General features: G+C 48.4%; 1 protein-coding gene and 1 long non-coding RNA gene across 13 annotated transcripts in view; one reads left to right on the plus strand and one right to left on the minus strand.

The window, feature by feature from the left end:
* The first annotated feature begins 916 nt into the window (after positions 1–916).
* Positions 917–22,522, plus strand: part of LOC125082596 (uncharacterized) — a 41,883-nt gene continuing 20,277 nt past the window's right edge. The window contains exons 1-3 of the long non-coding RNA XR_007122021.1: positions 917–1,568; positions 4,166–4,350; positions 7,994–8,071. This is a non-coding gene — a long non-coding RNA (uncharacterized LOC125082596). The remainder of the gene's footprint in view (positions 1,569–4,165; positions 4,351–7,993; positions 8,072–22,522) is intronic.
* Positions 13,552–22,522, minus strand: part of MTMR3 (myotubularin related protein 3) — a 147,798-nt gene continuing 138,827 nt past the window's right edge. For 6 of the 12 annotated variants that reach the window (XM_047698361.1, XM_047698360.1, XM_047698365.1 and 3 more), the window contains 4 exons: positions 22,066–22,176; positions 21,525–21,613; positions 20,717–20,743; positions 13,552–18,809 (listed from right to left, as the gene is read on the minus strand). In XM_047698361.1, the coding sequence (XP_047554317.1) occupies positions 18,638–18,809; positions 20,717–20,743; positions 21,525–21,613; positions 22,066–22,176 (399 nt within the window). In that variant the 3' untranslated portion in view covers positions 13,552–18,637. The remainder of the gene's footprint in view (positions 18,810–20,716; positions 20,744–21,524; positions 21,614–22,065; positions 22,177–22,522) is intronic. The other 6 variants (XM_047698369.1, XM_047698371.1, XM_047698366.1 and 3 more) reach the window with 3 other exon arrangements.

The raw sequence follows: 22,522 nt of genomic DNA on the forward strand, positions 1-22,522 counted from the left end.
ATTAAATAAATAAAAAGAGGAGAACAGACAAATCCCCTGCGTAGAACTCTACATGATTAATGTAGATACTGTGCTCTCAGTGGGATAGACCAGACCATGACTTCCTGCTCTGTAGGTGTGGGCTTCACATAGTGATTTCCTTCCAACATTGAAAGTATGGAAAGGAGGGGGGAAAGAGTCATTTTGCAGTGGCGAAATCTGACAAACACGACCTCAACCAGGTGATCCAGGCCAACATGAACAGGGACATGTTGATAGTATGTACCCTTCAGTGGCTGTGATGAGAATGACACTTTATTTCTATATTCTTTCTCCTAAAAACCCTAGTCTAAGCATGAGAAAAACATCAAATGCTAATTAAGGGGTATTCTACAAAATACCTGACTAGGACCTCAAAACTGTCAGTCATCAAAAATAAGGAAAGTCTGGGGAGATGGGTGGCTCAGTTGTTGGGCATCTGCCTTCAGCTCAGGTCATGATCCCAGGGTCCTGGAATGGAGCCCCACGTCAGGCTCCCTGCATAGTGGGAAGCCTGGTTCTCCCTCTCCCACTCCTCCCCACCCACCTGTATTTCTTCTCTCACTGTATCACTCTCTGTTAAATAAATCTTAAAAAAAAAAAAAAAGTAAGGAAAGTCTAAGAAAAGCCAAGTAGATCCTAAAGAGATGCTTATTTCTTTTATATAAATCTATGTATATATATATTTTTTAAGATTTTTATTTATTTGACAGAGAGAGAGAGATCACAAGTAGGCGGAGAGGCAGGCAGAGAGAGAGCGAGAGGAGGAAGCAGGCTCCCCACTGAGCAGAGAGCCCGATACGGGGCTTAATCCCAGGACCCTGGGATCATGACCTGAGCTGAAGGCAGAGGCTTTAACCCACTGAGCCACCCAGGTGCCCCAATCTATGTATATTTTTAAAAATTATACTGTGATTATATGCTCAACCCAGAAATGCCACTTTTTAAAACCCAACAAAAATATTTACAAAGCATACAAAATATATGTAAAAACTACTAATCGTAGTTATTTGTAGAAAGCAAAACGTGGGGAACAATTTACCTGTCCCTATATCGGAAGGCGATTGTATGGTATTGTGCCTGGCAGAATTCTAAGGTGAAGCTGCAGTGACCCTGGCCTTGAGCGTGGGTGAGACTTGGAGTGGGATGGATTCTATTCCCCTGATTAGGTTGTCAGATGGCACAGCTGACCTTCCGAAAGAGAGGTTATCCTGAGGGGCCCTGACCTAAGCAGGTGACTCCTCAAAAGGATTCAGCTCGTCCTAGAAGAAGTGTGAAGCTTGAGGTATATTTGTTACTGGCTTTGAAGATGGAGGGAATCACCTGGTAAGGAATGAAGGAAACCTCTAGGAGCTGAGCGGCCCCAGTCGACCGCCAGCAAGGAAGCGAACTTCAGTCCTGAAGCTGCAAGGAAGTGGATTCTGCCACAGTTTGAAAGAGGTTGGAAGAGGACCCCAAGTCTCAGATGGGGGGGGGGGGGGCAGCCCTGGGAGACCCTGAGCAGAGGAGCAGCCACACTGTGCGAGACTCCTGAACACAAAAACCGTGAGGTAACAGCTTTGTATCGTTTAACCTGCTAATTGAGTGGCGATTAGTTACACAGCCATAGTAAGCACAGGTATATCCCGGCTATGGAGCACTATGTAGCCAGTCAGACCAGGGGGAAACCCACGATTACTGCTGATTGCATAAGGGAAGTTGGAAAAATTACATGTAGCATGATCCTGTCTTCATAAAACTAAGACGTCTGTGAATGGCAGAGAGACTGGGATGATAACACTGACATGCTAGCTGAGGAGTGGGATTTAGCAGAAGGAACTTCCGGTTATTGACATACATTTCTTTGGTGCTACAGAGTTTGTTTTGGTGGAGGGTGGTTCTTAATTTATTTACAAGGAGCCTGCACTTTGTTTCTAATTAAAAAGACAAACCAAATCAAACTAACAAATCAAACTCTGCTGACCCTGAGAATCAGGGCCAAACTCTTACTGAGGACCCTCTTGATCTAGCTTCACTGACCTCCAGGTCTCCCCTGCCACTTCTCCCTCCACTCCATCCTGTCCCACCTGCACCTGAAGCTCCAGCTCCACGGCCTCCCTGTGCTCTGCCTTCTGGACTTAAGATTTACTCTTCTTTCTTTATGCCATTCTTTTCCCCTTTTCTTTGAGGGGCCCACTTGCACTTTGTGGCTGGTGCTTTCTGACATACTCTCTTCCCTGTTTTTTTGGCACCATAACTTCATTCTTTCCTCTTTGATCCTCTTTGCCAACTCCATTTTTTCTCCCTGGTCTTTAGGTTAGTCCTTGGCCTCCTGTTCTGTCTGTCTGTTCCAGTTCCATCACTCTGCCTCAAATGGCACACATTGCTCTCCACCCCAGACATCCCTCTTGGCACAACACCCAGAGAGCCTTCTTCAGAACAAGCCCCCAGACTTCCCCAGGACACATAGAGCCTCACTAGATGACACCGCTGTCCTTCCCACTGTGCAAGATGGAGATCTGGCTTATCCCCTCTCTACAACCCAAACACTTCTCTCTTTTTTTAAAATCTTTTTAAGTTTTTGGGTTTTGTTTTTTAAGATTTTATTCATTTATTTGACACACAGAGTACAAGCAAGGGAGTGGCAGGAAGAGGGAGAAGCAAGCAGGCCCCCGCTGGACAGACAGCCCAACATGGGACTCGATCCCAGGACCCTGGGATCATGACCTGAGCCAAAGGCAGATGTTTAATTTACTGAGCCACCCAAACGCCCCCCCATACACTTTATTGCACTGCTTCTCCCTTCTCATCTGATTGCCCCTGCAAGTGCCCTGCACCCTTTCCAGAAGCCTCTTAAAAACAACTCTGATGAGGCACCTGGCTGGCTTAGTCGGGAGAGCATGCAACTCTTGATATCAGGATTGAAAGTTCAAGCCCCCACATTGGGCACAGAGCCTCCTTAAAAAAACACAGACCCTGATATTACTACTGAAAATCCTTTAAAGATCTCCCCTGGCTCTAGGGATGACGACCACATACTTTGAGTTCAGACTCAGCTTATCCTAACCTGAACTCACATCTCCTCTTGCCTTCTGCACTCCAGCCTCTCTGGTGCTTCCCTCAAAATGGCCTTGCTTCCAGGACTCCTCCCATGCTAGTCTGGCCCGAACATGCCCTCCTAGTAGCCTGCCCTGGCTGCTAGTTGGTGCCTTACCACCTCTGTTTCTGGTCTCAGAAATCACACTCCTCAAGGGATGCCTGGATGGCTCAGTTGGTTAAGCCTCTGACTCTCGATCTCAACTCACATCTTGATCTCAGGGTTGAGGGAGCCCAGTGTTGGCCTCCACGCTCAGTGTAGAGTCTCTTTCCCTCTGCTCCTCCCCCCGTTCGCATGTGTGCAGGCGTTTGCACACGCTCTAATAAATCTTTTAAAAAATTAAAAATCACACTCCTCAAGTAAGCTTTCCTGATGCCCAGACTAGACCAAACCCCTGATGTGGGCACTCAGAGCCTCCTTTCATTTCCCCCATAGCCCTTCTTACATTTTGCCATGAAGGTTTGTGTAATTATGGATTCACTAGACCTAGGGACTGGGCCTGCTTTCTTCCTGTTGTATTCCCCAGACCTAGCAAGGTTAGGCACTCAATGAATAGGAACGTAAAAGTTGAGGGAGAAGAGATAGAATAAAAGGGAGAAAGTACGTGGAGTAAAGACTAGTTTGGTGTGGCTGGGATGCAGGCTCTGGGGCGATAGAGCTGGAAAGCCCAGCTGATGTCAGAATGGGGCGCATGCGGATACCAGACGAAGGAATTCAGGCTTTTTGTGAACCAAGGAAGTAGGCTAAGCTTCCTGAGCAGAGTGGCAGTTACATGATCAGTTCAGTGGGGAATCAGTGGGATGACCTAGTACATTCTGAAAGCCTTTGACAACCAGTTTGAATTGATACTGGCTATGGAACAAGGAATTTGGGGGCAGATTATATTTTCTGTGAGTTGTGCCTATTGGGTCTTCAATATTACTGCCGTAAGTGAACTGGAAGAGTTGCCACTCAGAGGTCATAGTGCTTTACACATTAGCTCATCAGGATGCAAAGGGCTGTGATCATAGGCAGCAGAGCATTTCTGCATCCTGTTGAGCAAGGAATCTAAGCAACATTTTTTTGGTTCAGTTTTTTAAAAAATAGGTGTTTACTGAAGTAAGCAAGGATTTGCGGCTGTTTGGAGCCAGAGTGGCAAATGGAGCCGACTTGGAGACTTCTGGGGCAGAAATATGAGTTACAACCCAGAGGCTACTGCATGATGCCGAGACATCACACAGACCACCTCCACGCTCAGAGAGCCGAGGAGCTCTCAGGTAAAGGGTCCCTGATCACTGAGTGATTAGGCTTGCAAGAGAACATACTCTCACTGGTGGGGAGGCCTTGGTGGAGATTTGAGCTTCAAAAGCCAGGCTGGGATTACTCAGTTGCTCTTCCCTCTACCTCCTGAGGGACCCTAAGTTGTATTTAAGCAGGCCTGTGTCCCTACCTATCACTGAGTATGCCAGAGGAAGTCAGCCATGTCTCTGCCTAAGCTATAAAGAACTAATTAACCACACTTAATAGCCCATAATTTGTTATTTCTGCATTTTAGTCCCAAGGTTCTCTCCTAAGTTATTACCCAGGAAGAAACATAAAACTGTATTTCATAGAAACAAAGAAAATGAACTTTTTTTTTTTTTTTTTTGGCTTTATCTCCAAAGCAGTGGGTCTTCGTAGTTGGAAATGAGGCTCATTCCCAGAGATGGGAAAGAATGCCGCTCCAGGTCCCCCATCATTATGATGCAAGTATACAGATAGGACCAGCTACATAATCTGTGGGACCTAGTGCTAAGTAAAGATGTGGGCCCCTCATTAAATACAGTAGGAATTTCAAGCCTGCAATAGAAGACCATTAAAGCAGGGGCAGGGCCCTTCTGAGCGTGGGGAGGCAGAGGCTGCTCACACAGAATGATTTGAGCGCTAGGATGATGAAGGGGCTTTGGCCTGAAGGAACTCAGTAGCCTCAGTAGAGAAGGAAGTGTCAGTCAGGAAAGATCGGGGAAAGCACGTGGCAGCCATAGGGCCACTTCGGTGAGAGTGAATGGTATGGCCAAGGACAGCATTCTCTCAGCAGTCCTTGGTCATGTTCTGCTTGGGGTTTGGATATCAGAGGGACCAAGGATCAGAAAAGAATCAGGGTGCCTTAGGACATCAGAAGGAAGGGGTGATGAAAGGGTATAGAAAACACAGGGATTGAGGAGGCATGAAGAGGTGGAGTTTCTAGGCATGGAACTCTCCCTGTTTGGTTTTTGTTTAATCAGCCAATTTTTTTAACTGAAGTAGAATGTATCAAATTTAAGTGAATGATTCTTTCCCTTACACTTGCTTCTCCCTTTTCTCCATCTTGGTAGGTCATCTGGGTGGGTCACTATTCACCCAGTTGATAAGACAGAGACCAGGAGGGGCGCCTGGATGGTTCAGTTGGTTGAGCAACTGTCTTCAGCTCAGGTCATGATCCTGGAGTCCAGGATCGAGTCCCGCATCAGGCTCCTGGCTCAGCGGGGAGTCTGCTTCTCTCTCTGACCTTCTCCCCTCTTATGCTCTCTTTCTTCTTAAGTAAATAAATAAAATCTTTAAAAAAAAAAAAAAAAAACCAGGAGTCATCTTTGATTCCTCCTCCTTTATCTCAGTACCACGTACTAAGTCCCATTAGTTCTACTTGCACTTGTACCTCCTGAGCCCACACATCCACTTCTCTCCATATCCTGATGCCCTCATCTTTTCTGGCCATGACTATGACAACAGCCTTTAATTAGGTTGGCTTTTTTTTTTTTTTAAGATTTTATTTATTTGACAGAGAGAGATTACACGTAGGCAGAGAGGCAGGCAGAGAGAGAGGAGGAAGCAGGCTCCCCGCTGAGCAGAGAGCCCGATGCGGGGCTCTATCCCAGGACCCTGGGATCATGACCTGAGCCGAAGGCAGAGGCTTTTACTCACTGAGCCACCCAGGCGCCCCTAATTAGATTGGCTTTTAAATCATGCTGACTTGAGTTTAAGTCCTCATTCTGCCACCTGTTAACTAGGTGACTTGAATGGGGCTCTTCAGCTTTTTGAGCCTCGGTTTCCTCATCTGAAAAATGGGGACAATATACCTATCTTAAAGGGTCATTGTCAGGACTAAATGAAATGATGCCAGTGGCTTAGCACACAGTATGTACTCGATGAATCAGCATCTTCCTTCTCTTTCCCTCATCCTTCAGGCCTCACTTTAAACATTACTTCCTTAGGTCCCCCTCTCTTGACTTGCCACAGGCTCAGTGCAGGTTCCCAGCAATGCAGACTCCTCTGCAACGTTCATCACACTTATCTGTCTTCTCTCAACTCTCCTTTCCATCAGGACAAGGATCCTGTTTTCTTCTGCCTAATGAGATGCCTGACAAGGGGTAGAAACTCCTTTTTTGTTATTTGACTAGTATCCTTATACATAATCAAAGGTTCCCGGGCTTGGGGTCCCTGTAATGTTCTCAACTAATTAAGTAAGGTAGATGGCCACATTACGTAAACAGGAGGCCAAGAGTATCCCACCAGCTTTAAGTTAAACCTGGGGCACTGGGGGTGATTCATCGTAGCAGATCCCTTCCATAAGAAATCAGCCTAGGGAGTGGATCAAGATAGCGGGGGATCCTGAGCTTACCTGCTCCCATGGACATACCGAGGCTGCACCTGCATACGTAGCAACTCCACTGAGAATGTTCTGAAGACTAGCAGAACAGCTCTTCCACAGCTAAAGATAGAAGGAAAGCCACATGGAGAAGAGTAGGAGGGGCAAAGGCATGTTCTGGTTGGGACCCATAACTCTGGTACAGTGATTCACTAGTGGGAGGGATATCACAGGCACAGAGATCGTCCCTCAGAAGTGAGGGGTTCAAACCCTGCCCCCTCATCAGGCACCTCGAGCTATGGAGATCTGCACTGGGAAGAGGAGCCCTCATAACATCTAGCTTTAAAAAAATCAGTGGCGTGTAACTTCAGGAGCTCTGAAAATTAGCAGGGCTGATCACGAGAACTGGAGGGCTGTGGGAAACTATGAGTCCACTTTTAAAGGGTCCATGTACAAGCTCACTTGCCCTGAGACTCAGCACAGAGGCAGCAGTTTGAAAAGTGCCTATGTCATGTGGGAAGGAGATTTATTGACTAATTTATTTATTTTAATTGTTTATTTTAGGGTCACCTAAGTGGCTCAGTTGGTTAAGCATCTGCCTTGGGCTCAGGTCATTATCCTGGGGCCCTGGGATCAAGCCCCAAGTCAGGCTCCCTGCTTAGTGGGGAGCTTGCTTCTTCTCTCCCTTGGCCTCTCCCCCCTGCTCATGCTCAAATATTTTTTAAAAAGAGATTTTTTAAGTAAACTCTATACCATACATGGGGCTCCAACTCACAACCCTCAGATCAAGAGTCTTATGCTCTATGACTAATTAATTTTAGGGTGAGGGCATGTGCTAAAGGGGCAACGATCTGTAGGGGCTTTCTCTGAGAATGGAAGCACTGGCAGGCACCACTTTTCTTTCCGTCCCTCTGTCTAGCTGGCCTGATGCTAGACAGATCCACTAGAGGGGAATCCACAGCAGATTAGATAGTGCAGAAGAATGCATCAACAATCTGGAAGACAGGGTAGTAGATGTCATCCAAGCTGAATGGCCAAAAGAAAAAAGAATTTTATTTTTTTTTAAGATTTTATTTAGTGGCAGCATGCAGAGGGAGAGAGAGAACCTCCAGCAGACTCTTCTCTGAGCACAGAGCCCAATGTGGGACTTGATCTCAAGACCCTGAGATCATGACCTGAGGCAAAATCAAGAGTCAGACTGTAGTTGCTGAATATGAAGTATTTCATGTTGGGAACCTCCTGGTTGGAGATGGCCAGGAGTCTCCACCACCCCTGGAAAGACCTGATCTATTTCTCTCTTCTCTCTGGTTTAGCAGAGTAGACATGCTATTGCCTTCGAGCATGGAAGACAAGGATACCTGCCACCTCCCACTTTGGACTACACTGGAAAGCTGGTAAGGTGTGGTGAGTCCGTCAGAGTAGGCATTCATTGTCACCTGCAGAGCCACTAGGCTGTAAAACATGGTGTTTCCTCATGGAACAACACCTTGTGGGTTGATTGGACAAACATCCCCATAAGTGAGAAATTAAAGCAGAGTACAGTGGTCAAGACCACACCCTAAATAAGCAGTTAAGAGGGCTAGGACACAAGTACCACAGTCTCTGGGTCTGGGCCACCCAGGGCTCCGCACACATCAACACCAGACCGTGTCTTCTTCAGGCTGAGAGCTGTCTTGACCCTTCATGGAGTTGGTGTCTGCTGCCAACAGATTTGTCTCTGTGCGAGAGGTCGAAGGCTTACAGTTGAGTGAGGGAGCTCCTCCTAAGAAATTTAGTACATTTTAAATAGTAGCTAATTCCTTCTTGCAACATGGACTACTTTGTGTGGAATGTAATGCGGTTCTGTATTTTGGAAATGAATAGTCCTGTGTAAATTCAGTGCAATAGCGCTAGTACTTCAAGGGTCCCTTTGGAATTGCTCCCGTGCCTTCTCTGCTCTGATTTAGGCCTTTTATCCTGCACGTGGCCTCTTATTGTTCTTCCCACTCCTTCATCCTCCTGGCACCCACTCCCATCTGGCTCTGACCAAGGAGAAGCTGGGTAAGAGTGTGGTCTCTAGGGACAGAAAGCCGGAACTCAAACCATGTTTCTGCTGCTTATTTGCTGTGTAACCTTGGGCCAGGGCCTTAACAGCAGTGCAGGCTCTGTTGTCAAATTTTCTTTTCTTTTTTATTTGAGAGACAGAGCACGAGCTGGGAGGAGAGGCAGAGGGAGAGGAAAAAGCAAACTCCCGCTGAGCAGGGGGCCTGACGGGGGGCTCAACCCAAGGACCCTGGGATCATGACCTGAGCCAAAGGCAGATAGATGCCCAACTGACTGAGCCACCCAGGCACCCCTCCACTGCCTTATTTTCAAATGAGGATAGAGTAGTACTGACCTACCAGGTTGATAGAATTAAGTGTGTTAATTCAAGTAGTTAAACAGTGTCTGACCCATAATAAATCTTATATCATCTTTTTCAGTTCTCTGTTCAGAAACCCCAAATAGTTAAAGAATTGAGACCAGTGTTTAACCGAAAATAGACTTCCTTGGCCTCTTTTAACAAGTACTTCCTCATTTGCTAAACCGTACGCTCCAACTCAGTTCCCCAAACCTGCCCTCCTGCCTCGGCTCATGCTGATCTAGTATTGCCATCAGTTGACATCACTGCTGCCCCTTCAGGGCAGGCTCTCTGGTCAGATGGGCTCATGGGCTTTCTTCTTCCTTTTTTTTTTTTTTTTTTTTATATTTTCTATTTATTTATTTGACAGACAGAGATCACAAGTAGGCAGAGAGAGACAGACAGGCAGAGAGAGAGGGAGGAAGCAGGCTCCCCGCTGAGCAGAGAGCCCGATGTGGGGCTCGATCCCAGGACCCTTAGATCATGACCTGAGCTGAAGGCAGAGGCTTAACGCACTGAGCCACCCAGGCGCCCCTTTCTTCTTCCTTTAAGCCGTATCTAAGTAGGCCTCCAGAGTTGTAGAGGAAAACTAAAGTCAGAACACGTGAAAAGTATTCTCCAAACAACTGAGCATATAAAAAATTACTTTCCACTTAGACATTGTTAAACAATAAAAATTCAGCTGAGTAACTTCAGAGATCACATTGGCTTTGATTCAGTGACTCCTTATTTGGGCAGGTCATGAATTTACATAGGACCATCCAGCAGCAGAAAGGCGCTCTGAAGGGCTGTACAAAATGCAGGGTTCTTAAGAGCAAAAATGGGGTGGGAAAGGGGAATGGTTAGTAAGGAATGCATTGTTTCCAAAGATGGCCTTTCTCCCAGGATCAGAGGGGGCTACATCAAGTGGAGTCTCTCACCAGTACTGACTAGGTAATTCCATGACGACTGGTTAAAGGTTCTGCCTGGGGAGCTGAAGGTGCAGTTCAGGATGTGCGGACGTGGGGCTTTGCACAGCTGACTGCATTTGGGGCCTGTTGTCTCTTTTTAAGCATCTCCCTGCTTACCACCCTCCCCGCACTGCAGCCTGTCTCTCCCATCTCATACTTAAGATTGTGAGATGTTGTAAATTTCTGACATTGACGGTACAGTGAAATGGTGCCAGAGTACAATTTAAGTTTTAAAATGTAGAATGTCATAAAGTCACAGAGTATTGGTGGGAAACTGCTCAAATGACTGCAGTCACGCAAATAAGGAGCTGAGGGTCAGGTCCATTAAGAAATGAAGAGCTTCGTGGAACCAGAGAGGTGCTTCAGGGGGGCAATTTGAGTAATGGAATAAGAGAGACTTCCAGAGAAACTGAGGAAGCCCCTAACTTTTGCAAAAATGACTGCCCCACAGAAATGGTGTCCTGTTGTGCAATCATGTAATTTTAGGAGGGAAATACACATAAAATAATTTTGTTCTAAGAACTAGCCCATAGTTGCAGTTGCACTTTGAGAGCTACTAGTTTTAGTAGTAGTTTCGTTTTCCAGGAAGTTCCAGTCAAACCTTTTCCACTGTTCATTATATGTAACTCTAGTCTCCATTTTAAGTAGGTTGACTCAGAGGCTTTTTCAAGTCTCAGTTCTTTTTGGATAATGAAAACCTTTTAACTTAACTTTGATCTGCCCCATCTCCCCTAACAGCACACTCCTAGGGCAAACAGCGTCAAGACAGAAATGCCATGTCACCACCTCTTAGGGTGATGGGGGCGGTTATGTGTGCATGAGTCACCAGTGAAGCCTGTGCCGACCCACAGCCCTCAATTACTTGTTAAGTGAATGAGTCCTGGTATATCCAGAGCTGTTGAAAGCAAAGACCTGCAGTGAGGGGCCAGCAAGGAGGAGTGACTAGGTGATCCCAGATAGCCAGGCCCTTGTCCTCAGCTCTGTCTGGGCTTTTCAGGCATTGGCAGTGTTCTCTAAAAGCCTGGAGTGCTCTGCAGGGTAGGGCTGAGTGGAGGTCGTGAGAGAGGCAAGGGTGATCGGTTAAGGAGAGGCAGACGCCCCTGCTGCCACTCCTCTGGCCTCCCCCCGAGTAGCAGACGGAAGCTGTGTGAGGTGGCGCTGGGTGCTCTGGTTTATTCCTGCCTGGTAAGGTTCAGAACTTAAGACTAAGCTTCATAACCAGACTGTATGGCGGAGCGTTTCCCAGTCCCAGGGAACTAATCTGCAAAGAGGTTAACTTCTTACTTGGGAGCGGAGGAGGAAGGGCAGAGTGGCACTAGTGTTCATGCCAGCTCCGGGCATGGACTGTTTAGGTCCCCCAGACCGAGGAGAGGACAGAAAGCAAGGCCCGGCGCTGTAGGCTGTTTGCAGAGGTGTGAGCGCCAGCCGGGGGTTGCCTTGTGGTGAAGTGTACTTTGAGAAGGAATGCTCTGGGGCAGGGGCTGGAGCACATGGCTAGTTCTCAGGGACATATGAGCACAGTGTCAGGTGGGGCAAGTGGAGCCTCTGAGGCAGCACCTGGTTTATCATTCAGATGAAAGCATTGCGCCGGAACTGCCAGAGCACAGAGGTCATGTCCCAAGAGTTGACAGTAAGAGTGGGAGCTGCCCCAGCGAAGAGGGTGTGCTAGCTGGTGTGCTAGCACCTTCACGGCGACTTGAATGAACCACCAGTCTAGGGCCTGACCTTCCACATGGCAAGGTGTGGTAGGGCAACCGTTTACAGTGAACACTAATCTGGTTTAAGTTGGGTGACAGAGCCTTAAATACGTTCAGCTAGCTTGGGCTCCTTTGGCACAAGAGGTGGAGGGGTGGGGATCATATGAATGCAAGGTCTTTTGCTTCATTTTCCAACCTTGGGCTCTAGGGTCCTCACGGAGGTTTTCTTGCTAGATAGCGCACACGGCCTGGGCCTGGGCCTGGGCCTCTGCCTCAGAGATCTGCACTGCAGAGGTTAAGGGCCACCTGCTTCTGCCTCCCCTGCTCCTCAGCCTGGACAGCTGGTCTCCGTCTTTAGTCAGGAACCTCAGCAAAGTGAGGCCATGTCAGTCTCCACAGGGCTCAGGAGTTCTTAGGTGCCCCCTCAACCCCAACAAGCGGTTTCTTTCTCTTGGGCCCCCTTCCATTGCTTTCACACCATTTTAAAGCATCAGTGCACCTGCATCCATGAGAACATTTTAATCCTTTAATAAAATACATGTATGAACTTTAAAGTCTTTGAGTAGTGATAGTTTTACAATAAATTGCAAATGTCAGATCAGAATGCTTCAAGGTCAGAATTTTACCTCCATAAGGTGGAAGCCCCAGGGTGGGGCCGGCTGTCTCCTAGTCTCAATACATGGTGCAGCAGAATGTCTGCCAGACATTCAGAGTGTCTGCCAGCAGCCAGAGATAGAAATGCCAGCTCATCCCATGAACAGTGGGGAGGGGAACATTTACTAAGCAACCACCTTCAACCGGCTCTTCTGGCAAAGTGCTGTGTTCTAGACGAGGAAATGGCTCAGTTCCCCACCCGCCCACAAGGGTGCTCAGCTGGTGCTGCAGGGCTGGGATTCCAAACCCAGGTCTGTGGGCTCAGAAACTCAGGTTCTCTCCACCAAAGTAGTGGTTTTGAAACTGGCTTTTGTGGCAGCGCTTCAGGGGTTCTCCACAAACACTTCAAATAGCTGAGATGGTAAAAATCGTCGCTTATGTGCACACATGAATTTAAACTGCCTGAGACGTCACTGTGAGGCCTCCACAGCCACGCCTGAGTAGGCCTGGGGGCTGAGACTGAGGGCCCTAGCCTGGTGGTGGATCGCCAAGGCCCAGCTGCTGCTCAGCGCTAGTGGCTCTCATTGTAATTTGAGGGCTTATTTATAACCTTTCTGTGTTTCTTACTGATATAGAGAGGATAAGGATTGAAAGCAGGTATTGAATATTCTTCTATTAACTTCTATTAATCCTTTTTTCCAAGCATCTACTTCACTTTTGTCAATAACCAGAGATTGCAGACAAGCTGTGACTGTTACCATTTGCAGCCGCTCACCTATTATATGATTTTTCTCTCTATAGCAAACAAATTCAGAAATAAATTGGAGGCAGAGACCATTCACAACTAACCCATTTGCAGTAGTAAAAATGCTCCCCCTCCAGTCCTACTGATTTAAGACAGTGTTATTACTTCAACTTAGACAATTCATGCTAATAACACATATTTGAAAGGTTAAAGACAGTGATTATCGTATCAAAACCTTTTGATTTGGATTGGGAGGGAGAGGAGGGCTCATTCTTTAAGCCTTTTGGTAGCATTTACTAAGCTCTTCTCTAAGATTTCTAGGTCGGAGGCAGGTTAGTAGCCACTTATCTAAGGCTGTCTTCTGGAAGACCAGGAGCACTGGCAGGTGGTGGAGTTGGGAGAGAAAGTTTCTTACTCAGATTTTGCTGTTAATTCACTGACAATCTTGGGTAAGACTTTGTGGCTCCCTGAGGCTGTTTCCCTCACCAAAAAAACAGAGGAGTTTGGATAAAATCAAATCATTTTCAGACTTTTATTTTAAGCACCAAAACCTTTCTTCAAATCGTATCTTACTCAGAAGTATAATACTGAATGGGCGTGGTGGCTCCCTTCCCACAAAATAGCATGAAAACCACGAAACCAGATCATCTAAGATCCCTTCCACGTCTAATGTCAGGATTTCAAGTCCCCTGCCTCTGACACACAAACGCTGGGCTCAGCCGCCTCTCTCAGACCAACCAAGGAGCTGAACTGACTTATCCCAGCACCTAGTATGCTCGTCACCTCATTGCTAAAGAACCACGGTGGCAACCAGAATCCAGGGGCCGAACAACTGTTTGTGGGTGAAGAGGACACGTTTATTTCATTTACATGGTCACTAAGGCTACAGCAGAAACAACGGTGTTACAATAGGCAAGCACTACTGTCTGTGGCAACACACAGCGTTTCTTAAACAGCATCCAAGCCTCACGGGTTAGGTTTGCATTAAAAAAACAAACAAACAAACAAACAAAAAACCTTATGAACCAATAGGGAAGCAGCTAAAGGCCAATTTTTAAATGCCAACGTAAAACAACTTTCAACTTGAAAATACAATTGAAATGCAACTGCTAGGAGCACTATAAGAAAAGGTGACCCAACTGGGGTAGAAAGAAAAGACAGGAAGTGGTAAATAAAATACAATAGCCACATTTAAAAACCTTGTGATTCCCATAGGGAGTGGGGGGTGGGGAGAGACTCCTTTCCTTCAAGTCTCTGAACATGGGCCTTGCTCAGGAGAGGCCTGTTCCGCAGGGGAGGCAGCTGGTACCTGTGCAGACTGTGCAGCAGGTGAGCGCTGCACACAGGAGAGGAAGGGTCCATGTGGTTTCCTGCTAGGGACAGCAGGCCTTGTGTTTTAAGAGGCAAAGGCTTAGGAGGGTCACCTCTTACTGCCAGAAGCCTCTCACACATTCTAGGCCGGCCCTTGAAGACACCTGGCTCGTAACCTCGACTTAAAACAAATGTTCTTAGAAAACGTGACTAGAAATTAAATAGCTGGGATTCTTACCATGTTATTCCAAACTCCGAATGGAGAATCAGTCACTGCTCCATGACCTAGGGTCCATTTTTAACTGTGCTGTTAGCCTTTCCTCGGTGAACTCACTTGGGCAGGTGCAGCTGCAGCCTTGGGGATGGGTCACTTGAACAGGCACTCGCTAAATGAAATCCTGCAAGAGCACCTTCAAATCAGCCCTAAGAGATGAGGAGAGGCCAGGGCTAGAGTTAACTTCAACAAACGTGGAATCTAATCTCCTAGCTTCACGCACAGCAGCCCGAAGTGTATCGGCGGTCTCAAGAGCCTGTAATCTTACTCTAGGGTATATTCTTGATTCCCATTTCAATATATTCGATAGCTGAATATTGTCTAACAGATCTCCCAGCGCCATGTTTTTCATTCTCCTTCAGATCTGCCACAGCACCTTTTTAAGTCTTAGAATATGCTTTGTTAACATAGGAATCCACAGTGAGCATATTAGCAGAATAACTCAAAAAATTTTCTGTACTTCCTCACTAGAAAAATCCCAGTGGATTAAGGCAGCCCTCTCATTTTTTAGACTCGGATTAAGGCCAAAGTAAAGAAAGAAGGTAAATATTGAGAAAGCGCCAGGATAAAGTTCAGAGATGAGGAGGACATCCTGGCTGCTCACTGTTAGTCCCTCACTGCTTCACACCAAGTGCCGCCTCGTGGGGGCCTGAAGAAAGCTCGTGTGGCCCTTGGCCAACCACCGTTCTCTGCACACAGACCTCTCCCATAGCAGCTCCCGGCCTCAGCCTCACACTGTGCAGGTCTCACCAGCACTCTGGCTTTCATCTTCACCTCCCCCCAGCAGCTCCCCACCTGTGGGCCCCAGCCAGCCTTGCTGGGTTTTCCTAGTGTTTTAACTGGCCAAGGTCTAAACCATCAGACCTTAGGAACAGGAGCAGTGTGTCGACACACGGTGGCTGGAACACACTCATTTTTACAAACTGGTCTGAATGTGGTCTGGCCTCCCTGCTAGCAGGTGAAGGGGCGCCTTCTCCCAAAGAACAGGCCGTTGTCAAACACCTGCTGGATGGCACATGCACCTGAGCTCAGCTCTTCAGGTACTTTACACAAGCTAGGCAGAGAGTGCTTCCAGAAAGCGACCCTGGAAAAGCCTGTCCTGGAGTTGAGGCCCTTAGGGAGGCTCTGAGCAGGTCACTCTTTAGAGCCCGGCCAACCCACCAGAGATGCTGGGCACTACTCAGGACAAACCTCTAGGGAGGAAGCGCATGATGTAGCTCTCCCGCAGACCTATGCGATGGAAGGGTGCCCCAGAGTGACGCCAGGAAAGAAAATCCACCTCTGAGAAGAGCAAGACTAGTCAAGAAGTGACCATTACTATGGTCTTGCTTGCTTGGCTGGTTCTGCAGGTCTACAGAGCAGAGGTTGGGCGCTCGGTGTGGAGGGAGGATGACCTCCAGTCAGGCACATGATCCAGTCACACCCATGTCAGCTTCTATTCCGAGGGTCTCTCAGCCCACCCACTCGCTCTCATCCAAGCACAGGAAGCAGCACTTTCTGGACACCTACTCCTGCCTCAACATCTCCCCATGCAGGGCTCTGCTTAACCAGCTCTGCATATGCCACTGTGGGCTTAAGGGGCCAGAGCACCGGCTGCTGGGGCGGGGGGGGGGGGTGCGTGGCTAGAAGCCAGAGGTAGTTTACTGTATTTACTACTGATGCTCAGTTCTTTGGATGAGGAACACCACCCCCCCACCGCCGGCGATTGTTAAAATGCCTGATTGCTTTGCCTTTTTAGCTTTAGAGAGAGGTGAGGGGCAAAACCATGAACGAAAGGTGTTCCAGTGCTTGGGCACTGTGGGGCACGTGCTTGCCAAGGTCCAGAGTAGAACAGAAACCCGTAGTTCCCTTCGCCAAAGTTCAGCTTCCCGGCAGCACCTCGAACTGCTGCTGTGTAAGAGGGAAAAGGGAGGAAGAGGGAATAAACCACAGGCAAACAATTAGAATGTGTTAGCAAATGCTACCATGCGGAACACTAAACTTTATTCACTTTATTTATATATTTAACAGTTCTAAAGTATTTACTTCCTGCTTTGACAAAAAATGAAAAATATAGGAGCACTGACTGACTCCTCTTTAGGAGAAAAGGGTTATATGTACAGCTACGGAGAGTTACGGTTCCTCCTTTACATACAAAGAAAAATATTAATAAAAAAGTGCTTCATTGATCGAAAAGGGCTAAGAGCTACAAGCATTTATTCACACTATACATCAGACCCAAGAAACCCGTATCATAACCTCTTGGCACCTGTCACTAGGAACTGCACAATCTTTAATTAAGACTGACTTCTCCCCACCTGCACGGCCAGACCATACAGAGTGTGGAGAAGAACTACACCCTGTTTCACTAAAGTCAGACTCTGAGCTACCTGCAGCCACTAGGAAGTCAGAGACTCATTCTGATGCTCTTGGCTTTGCCTGGACTGACAGCTCCAGGGGAGGCTCTGGGCTACCTTATAACCACACCCAGGCACACACAGGAGCCACCTTCCTGAGACACAACTTGCCTTGGCCAGGGAATTGCTTCCAAAGGGTCAGAGAGTTCCCTGGCCTCATCCCCATCTGCTCACCACGATCCGCCATTACCAGTTAGCAGCTTTTAGCAGAGCCAAGCATGGCCCTTCCCCAAGAGGGAGGGCAGGCACAAAACATGGATGCCAAGATTACAAAGCACAAACCTTCCCCACACTCACTCTACCACAAATATTCTTGATTTAAGGCTCTTTTTTTTTTTGGACCACACCAAACTTACTGGGAAAGGTGCCCCAAATCTCCTACGGGCTGTGTCACAAATTTTCTAAAGAACCCTGCAGAGTCACCAAGTGTCCCCTCACTGCTGGCCAGCAGCACAGGAGCAGGGCAGGGGGATCGCTGGGCCCTTCCCACTGCCCCAAAAAGGGAAGGGAAGGAGGAGGAAGGCTGATTGTATAGGACATGCTCCCTTTTCCAGAGGCTTGCACTCTAAAAGGCTGATTCTACCCCTTAAGGGGGAGATCCATGATTTGTTTGGTTTGGGAATGGGGAATTTTTGGAACCCTGAGTCTGGATTTCCCTGTGCTGGTCAAGGAAGAGAGATTGTTTGGGGGACCAGGCCCTGGAAGGGGCTTTCAGGTGTGCCCGGGCTCAGGGCAGGCTTTGGCCTTGGCCACAGCAGCAGGACACCGCACTCTGGCCAGTATGTACTCTTATGCCTGAGGGTGGGAAGTACTACACAGCCTGGCCGAGGGAGGCCTACTCCTGACCGTGAAGGGAGCCCTAGACCATCCAGGGTCAAGTTAAAAACAAAATCCCATGCAAGAGAGAACATGCCACCCCCATTCCCAGTCCCTCTCACTCGCTTCAGAGAAACAAACACCTTCCTTCCCCGAAAGGGGGCCTGGAAGGGTTCCATTTACTCTGTGTCCCTCCCTCAAATGCCAATCCCATTTATCTCTGAGGTCGGACAGGCCCAGCTCCTCTCAAGAGAGAGATGGCACTCAGGGCAGTGCTCTGAGGGAAGATGCTTTCAGCCTCCTCAGCAGCAAAGGTTTTTTTCCAATCAGCTCTGATGTGGCAGTAGCATGAGAAATGGTCACAAACATCCGCCCTGGCTTGCTTCCCCCCACTCACTCATCTCGGGCCTCCACTCCTGACTCTGACCAGCCTCCTCCCATCCTGAGGAACCAAGCCAACCTTCAGCATCACAGGACAACAGGCGGCTCAACAGTTTACAGGGGGGCCTGGCAACCTCTGGTCTTTCATTTAAAAAAAAAAAAAAAAAAAAAAAAAAATTTAAGACAACCAGGGGACTTCTTTCTTTTTTGGAGGCAGAAGATGGAAAAGGAGGGAGGAGGAACAACAGGAAAGAAAAATCGATCTACAATCCAGTGGTACATCCCAAATTTCTGTCACTGCACAGGTGGTTCCATGCCCCCATTCCAAAGTGCACGGGCCTCTCGGACTGTCCAGGCTGTGTGGGCCTGTCAGAGGAACAGCAGCTTGGACTCTGCCCGCCCCAGGTCACTGAGCTTCAGTTTGAAGTGGCAGCAATGGGCTTATCCAGTTCAAGGTCAATGCTGGAGCTTGTGGGATGAAGGCTGCTATAGCAAGACTTGCACACTCGACTGGGTTCAAAGAGCTGCTGGCTGGGAACTGGAACCTTCTGATTACAACAACTGGAGCAGAACACATTCCCACAATTCCTTGAGATGGGAAGAAGAAAAACAAAACACAGTTAGTTTCGGTCACAGGTATGGTGTGAGGAAACCAACTTCAGAAGACGGAACTTGGTTGTGGTAATTCGAATGTGCTGGAGACTCCTCCAAGACTGAACTGTCTCATTTGTCTAGTCCAGGAAAAGCCGGGGTGGGGGGCAGGAAGTCCCTGCCTAGTATAGCTGCACAGCACTGTGACTTTAGGGCCAAGGACACTTGGCTGTCTCACCATATGGCTCAAGGTTACAGGTGCACAGGGGGGATGCTGCTCAAGAGAGATCCAGGAGAACAAAAGGGCCCCACGCAGCAGTAGGTTCTAGAACACTGGCTAAGTCCTGGCCCAAAAAACCCAGTGAGCCATACCCACTTGGGCAATGGCCTCTGTGTAGCTCGTGGTCAAAGAGAGACCAGAGTCCAATGAAACTACCTCCGAGCCCTTCAGAGAAGACAAACTACCTAGCCAAGCTGGGGTGGGTTGAGGAGCCTTGTCCAACAGGCTACATCCCCAGAGGCTCGGAGGCAGCAACATGAAGAACAGACTGCTGCCATCTAGGACTGCCCTGCTGCCAGCATGCAAAGCCAGAAGACAAGCAACACATGCTCAAGGTGAAAGGACAAGAGAGCACAGATGAACACACGTGCACAAACACCCCCCCTTATTAGATAGGTGTCAGTCAATTACGGCTCACTCCCCTGCCCCCATGCATTTACCAGGAACTGTCAGAGCTCCACCCGAAGGCCAGACTGTACTCAGGCCTCAGGGCTCCCTCTCCTCCACTTGAAAGCCCAGCTCTGACGTGTCCATGCAGCAAAGGTGCCCACAACCAAACAACTGCCCTTCAGAGCTAAGAGGAAAAGGAACTGGTAGAGAAGTTTCTGCTCACCTTACAACCCCACTCTGCTAGGCCCTGAAGTACAATTCAATCTCAATAAACCTAAGAATGGGAGACTTCAAGGAGCCTGACATAGCCCACCAAAGACGTGGGGAAAGCAGCTGAAGGGAAATGCTCCCCCTTAGCCAGCATCACTCGCTACCTTTCCATTTATGCTCCTCAGAATAGAAACCCACAGAATGTAAACTAAGGACCACCTGGGCACAGATGAGAGAATACTAAATACCCGTTGGGGACCAAAAAAAAAAAAAAACCAAAAACAAACAAAAAACCCCACAAAAGGAAAGGCTAGACATGGGTCAATGGAAGGACAGAGAACTAAAACAAACACACATAACTTCATCTTCTAGAACGCAGTAAGAACCTCATGTTTCTGAAAAGCATGAATCAGCAAGAACCTGTGGTTTCACAGAAAAATTACCTAAATCTACTTCTGAACACCTGCTGGAGTTCATCCTGATATGAATCTGACCAACTAAGCTTTCCTATCTGGCTTTTTTCAGGGGATCCTGACAGACCCCAAGTGGAACTCTCCACTAAAGTCTTCCCTGCTTAAACAGTTCTCTGGAAAGACCACCTCTGTTCAGTCCTGGTCTCTTTGTTTAAAAAAAAAAAAAAAAAATTGGAGCAGCAATGCTATCGGATTCTCCTATTATGAAGCATCATTCTAGGATCCCACTGAATGACTAACCCAAAGAAAATAGCTCTGAAAACCCAACTGGCTCTGCCACAAGAGCAGCCCCTGCTGAAGCCCAGCTTCTAAGTCACAAGCAGGATGGCTCCGCTGACCTGTATGGTCAGGAGGGGAGCACATGGCTGCAGTCTGACTCAACCCTGTCTCCCCAGTTGGCTGCTTTGGTTTCCCCCCCAAGCCCGCCTGCCTGCCTGCGCTCCCAGCCCCAGGCTTCATCCCAGTGAGTGCAGAGAGGGGGAAATGGCAGCGTTAGTGTGAAGTTATTGTAGATGTGCAGACATCACAGACAGGTTGTTGCAAATGCTCACCACGTTTGATCAACACGGTCAGTGTCCCTGCAAGGAGGGGAGAGAGAGCTCAGAGGAGAAGCCAACCAAAGACACACGGGCTTGGGGTGCATGGGAGGGAGATATATGATCCTGAAGCATCATTACTAGACAAAGAGGTGGTTCCATTTTCTACCTGGGTTCTCTCCTGGATGAGCTATATCAGGATTCAGATAAACTTCCTACCCTAAGAACACTGCACATCCTTCAGTCAGTCACCACCCCAGCTGGGGCAAAGCATTCCTAGCAGCTAACTAGCCCAACCAAGAAGAAAGAAGTCGGGAGCCTTAAGGATTGAAGACTATATCCTTAGCTGTCCCTACCAGTCCCCACAGCTAGGTCTCCTCACTACTACCACAGACAAGTTTGGGGTCAGGGAGCAGGATAAGGAGTAGGAAAATGAAGTTCCCTGCCCAAAGCAGGAAAAATTTTCTGGCTCAGGGCAGCCATGTTGAATGGGAAGAACTGGTAGGAATAAGAAATGGTAGTCTGGGTGGCGGCTGTTGCTCTGCTAATCCAGGAAGCAAAACAGAACAAAAGGGGACATCATTTGCACATTTTAAAATTTAGTCATGATCACTCTGAATTGGAAAAAAACCAAAACAACAAATGCAAAAACCAATTTCAGAGGCACAAAAGATGAGCTGGAGTCCTGTAGACCCCAGGTTCTGCCTCAGAGGGGACACTGCCAGCCAGACGCCTGCATCTCTCCAAGCTGCAAGCTCTGTGGGTCAAACCTCAGCCTCCAAACCCTGGCCCATCCCACCCCCACCACACACCCAAACGGCACCTGCAGTGGTGCTTCCTGCTGGCGAGCCAGAAGGCGCTGTCACACGCATAGCAGTGGGCAGCCAGATGGTCAGGGAGCCAACGGGTCATCTGTAAGACAGGTGGGGCCAGGTTAGTGACCGGAGATGGGCCATCGAGCTGGAGCCAGCAGAGCCATGCTGGGGGCAGCAAGAGTCACAAGGACCATACTGGCTCCAGCGGCACCAGCCCAGCAGGTTGATGTCAGCAGTACAAGAAAGGCGTCCAAATCATTTCCCTAGCGGGACTCCAAACTCCCCTGAGATAAAGTATCAGGCAGCAGCACCCTGGGTCGCCGTAAGACCGGGCAAGGCTCCAGTTCAGAGAGGCAAGGAGGAGAGAGAACCAGATTGCTGGGTCTCCCTGGCTCAGAAATTCTTGGCTCGATGGGGATTCACAGAGGTTCAAGGCTAAGTGTGCTATGAGGTTATTCCTCAGCCTGGGGCACGGGACAGGGATAGGGGTGGAGAAGAACCGTAAAACAGTTGTATGGACGGTACTCAGAACAGGGGCTGAGCCTGTACCTCCGTGTCCTGTTTATCCACCTGCTCCCAGCTGGCTTCAGAGAAAATCTCTGTGCTGCAGCGAGACAAACAGTTCTGATCCAGATTGCTTTCCGAGTCGGGGATTGAAGTCTGTTGGCAAACAAACAGAGCTGAACAGAATGAACCTGGCTCCTCCCAGAAGAAAGGGCTTAGTAAAGAAGGGAGCACTGGGGACTTCGGGTGGGCCTAAGTATTAAGGGCTGCCAATCTGTTGGCGCCTCAGCCATCAAGAAATGGGTTGAGCAGGTGCAGAGACAGGGCTGAACTCTGGTGGAAGAGAGATGCACAGGTCTAAGGCTGTGTGCAGTGACTGCAGGGGAAGGAAAGGCCTTGGGCTCCAGGAAGTGAGTAGGGTGGAAGTGACCAGGGTGGCGTGTGAACTCTGAGTCAGCTGCTCCAGCGAGTCTGTTACTCCAACCCTGCCACTTACATCTGC

The sequence above is a fragment of the Lutra lutra genome, chromosome 12, assembly GCF_902655055.1.
Source record: "Lutra lutra chromosome 12, mLutLut1.2, whole genome shotgun sequence".
In the NCBI taxonomy this organism is placed as follows: domain Eukaryota; kingdom Metazoa; phylum Chordata; class Mammalia; order Carnivora; family Mustelidae; genus Lutra; species Lutra lutra.